Here is a 2,556-nt window from a genome sequence, read left to right as displayed (position 1 = left end):
GGGTGGGGCACGGGGGCTGGATGGGGAGTGCAGAGGGTGGGACGGAGTGGGGTGCGGGGGCCGGATGAGGGGGCAGGGGGTGGGGCGCGGGGGCTGGATGGGGAGTGCAGGGGGTGGGACGGGGTGGGACTCGGGGGCTGGATACAGCGGGGGGGGGAGCGCAGGGGGTGGGACGGAGTGGGGCGCGGGGGCCGGATGGGGGGGCAGGGTGTGGGACGCCGGTTCTGGATATGGGGGGAGCGCAGGGGGTGGGACAGGGGGTCTGGACAGGGCAGGGACGTCTCGTACCCTCGGAGCGGGTCGACCACGATGGCGTGGGGCTCGTCGATCATGCCCGAGATCAGTGTCTTGCGGTTGTAGCCCTTCATCTGCGCCACCTCGATGACGTCGCGCCCGGAGTCCGTCCAGTAGACGTTCCCGGCCACCCAGTCCACGGCGATGCCCCGCGGCATCTTGAGCCCCGAGATCTGGAAGGCAGAGAGAGGCGGGGCCTTAGTGCCCTGGCCCGGCTCGCCCCGGCCCCCCGGAGCCCTGAGCGCCCACTCACATTGAGGTGGGTGACGCCCCCGTCCAGCTGCCGGCGGTTGCGGTTGGAGGCGGTGGAGGCGGCGGACGACGGCAGCTCGCGGTAGGAGATCTTGCCCGTGTGCCAGTTGGTCCAGTAGATTTTGTTGCCCTTGACGTAGATGTCCATGGCGTCGATGCGCACGTTCTCGTCGCCCTGAAAGGCCGGCTCGTAGGCCGAGTTGGGGTTGAAGGGGTACATGCTGCGGATCTTGTTGTCGTCGGCGATGTACAGGATCTGCTGCTCCGAGCCTGCAGGGGGGAGAGCTGTCGGCTGGGGCCCCAGTGGGGTGCAGCACTGAGGGGGCACAGGGGATGTGCCCGCTAGGAGGGGGCGGGCTCGGCCAGCTCTGGGCAGCGGGACTGAGCTGCGGCTCTGGCTCATTCCAGCAGTCAGGGCTGGGCGGAGGGGCCAGGGTGGAGCCCAGCGGCCTCCCGACATGGGGCGCGTCCCGCGTGGCTCCTGCCTGGGGCCGGGCGGGACAGATGCTGGGGGCGCAGGGACGGGAAGGGTTTGAGACGGCTGGAGAGAGGGGAGCTGGGGTCCCAGGGAGACGTATCCAAACCGCCCGCGCCCCCCATACCTTCCGCCTTGCACGTGTGATGGGTCTTCATGAAGTTGCGGGCGCAGCTGCAGACGTGGGACCCCTTGGTGTTGTTGCAGATCTGGGAGCAGGTCCCGAACGTCGAGCACTCGTTGATGTCTGGGCGGGGATCAGAGGCAGACAGGCCGTGAGGGGCCGGGGGAGCTGCGACGGGGCGGGGGGCCCACCCCAGGGCAGTCCTACCTGAGAGCAGAGGGCGCCGCGCGGGGGCGGGCGATACAGCCCCTCACGGTAACCATGGGCTGGCACATAACAGCTCAGGGCTCCAGGGGAAGGTGGGCTGAGGCCAAAGGTCTGGGGGTGTCTGCATTCACCACCCTCGTGAGCACCCCAGCTCCGGCCAGGCAGCGGAGCTCTCTCCTGGTGCTGGCACCGGGGATCATGCCCCCCAGCTGCTAAGCATGGCAGCTCCCCAAAGCAGGGAGGCAGCGGCAGCCACTTGGGGGTGACGAGGCTGGGCCAGGGATGGGCCGTCTGCGGAGAGCTCCGGGCACAGGGGTGAATAACAGATTAGAGGGTGCTGAGATGCCACGTGGTGCCCGAACTGCCAGTGCCGTCCGCCAGGCCAAGGTCAGGGTGCCAGTCAGCTGCTCCCCACCTGGGCGGCGTTCACGGGACGTGCCTCCGAGGTCCAGCGGGCGAAGCACTCGACTGGGACTCAGGACACCTGGGTCCTATGCCTGGCACCTGCCATCTGAAAACCAGGCCCCTCTTCCCCAGAGTCCCTGGGCATTCTGGGAAATCTTGGCCTTGTCTCCTTCAGAAGAATGACCCGGAAAGGCAGTGGCTCTGGTGGCCACTGCCAGGCGTGGCCCTGGGAGTGTGCTACCCACCAGGCAACCCCCCCCATTCCTTGAACCCGCCCCGTGTCCGTGGGGAGCATGGTTCCTCCTGCAGTCCAGCAGAGCCCCGGGCTCCGTCCTGGCCTCCCCCCCGGCACAGCCCTGCACCCAGCGGCCTGGTACCTTGGCAGGTGTTTTTGTCAGGTGCTTTCTGGAAGCCGCTGCGGCAGGTGCAGTAGACGGTCGTCTGGGACTGGATGCACTTGGCCTCATCCCCGCACATGGTCACGTTGGTGTGGCAGCCGTACAGATTGGGATCTGCAAGGGGGACGAAGGGCCCAGCGGCTCATCAGGGCGCGGCCATGGGACCAAGGACTGTACCAACTGCCGTGCTGCCCCGGAGCCAGCACCCCCCGCCCCCCCACCTGGGTGGCATCTGTGGGCAAACCAGGGACCTCAATAGGAGAACAGATTTCAGGCCTCCTGGGAACACTGGCCCAGCCCTGACAGAGCAAAACCTCGGAGGGAGAGAGCTCCCCCTGCTAGCCCAGCCCTGGGCTCCCCCCAGCTCTGCCGGTGCCCCTCACTCCCGACCCACAGCCCCC

The 2,556-nt window shown here is 68.3% G+C and overlaps 1 protein-coding gene across 1 annotated transcript; it reads right to left on the bottom strand.

The window, feature by feature from the left end:
• Nucleotides 1–145: 145 nt before the first annotated feature.
• Nucleotides 146–2,275, bottom strand: LOC112124441 (low-density lipoprotein receptor-related protein 1-like; the record flags this gene model as incomplete). The annotated part of the gene is made up of 4 exons (XM_026661959.2): nt 2,135–2,275; nt 1,149–1,268; nt 548–816; nt 146–467 (listed from the first exon to the last, which is right to left on the bottom strand). Coding segments are annotated over exons 1-4 (811 nt in total), but the record flags the coding sequence as incomplete, so codon positions are not given.
• Between the last annotated feature and the right edge of the window lie 281 nt (nt 2,276–2,556).

The sequence above is a fragment of the Terrapene carolina genome, unplaced genomic scaffold (genome assembly GCF_002925995.2).
Source record: "Terrapene carolina triunguis isolate 2854851 unplaced genomic scaffold, T_m_triunguis-2.0 Scaffold20296, whole genome shotgun sequence".
Classification (NCBI taxonomy): Eukaryota; Metazoa; Chordata; order Testudines; family Emydidae; genus Terrapene; species Terrapene triunguis.
This window is presented reverse-complemented; position numbering and strand designations above follow the sequence as displayed.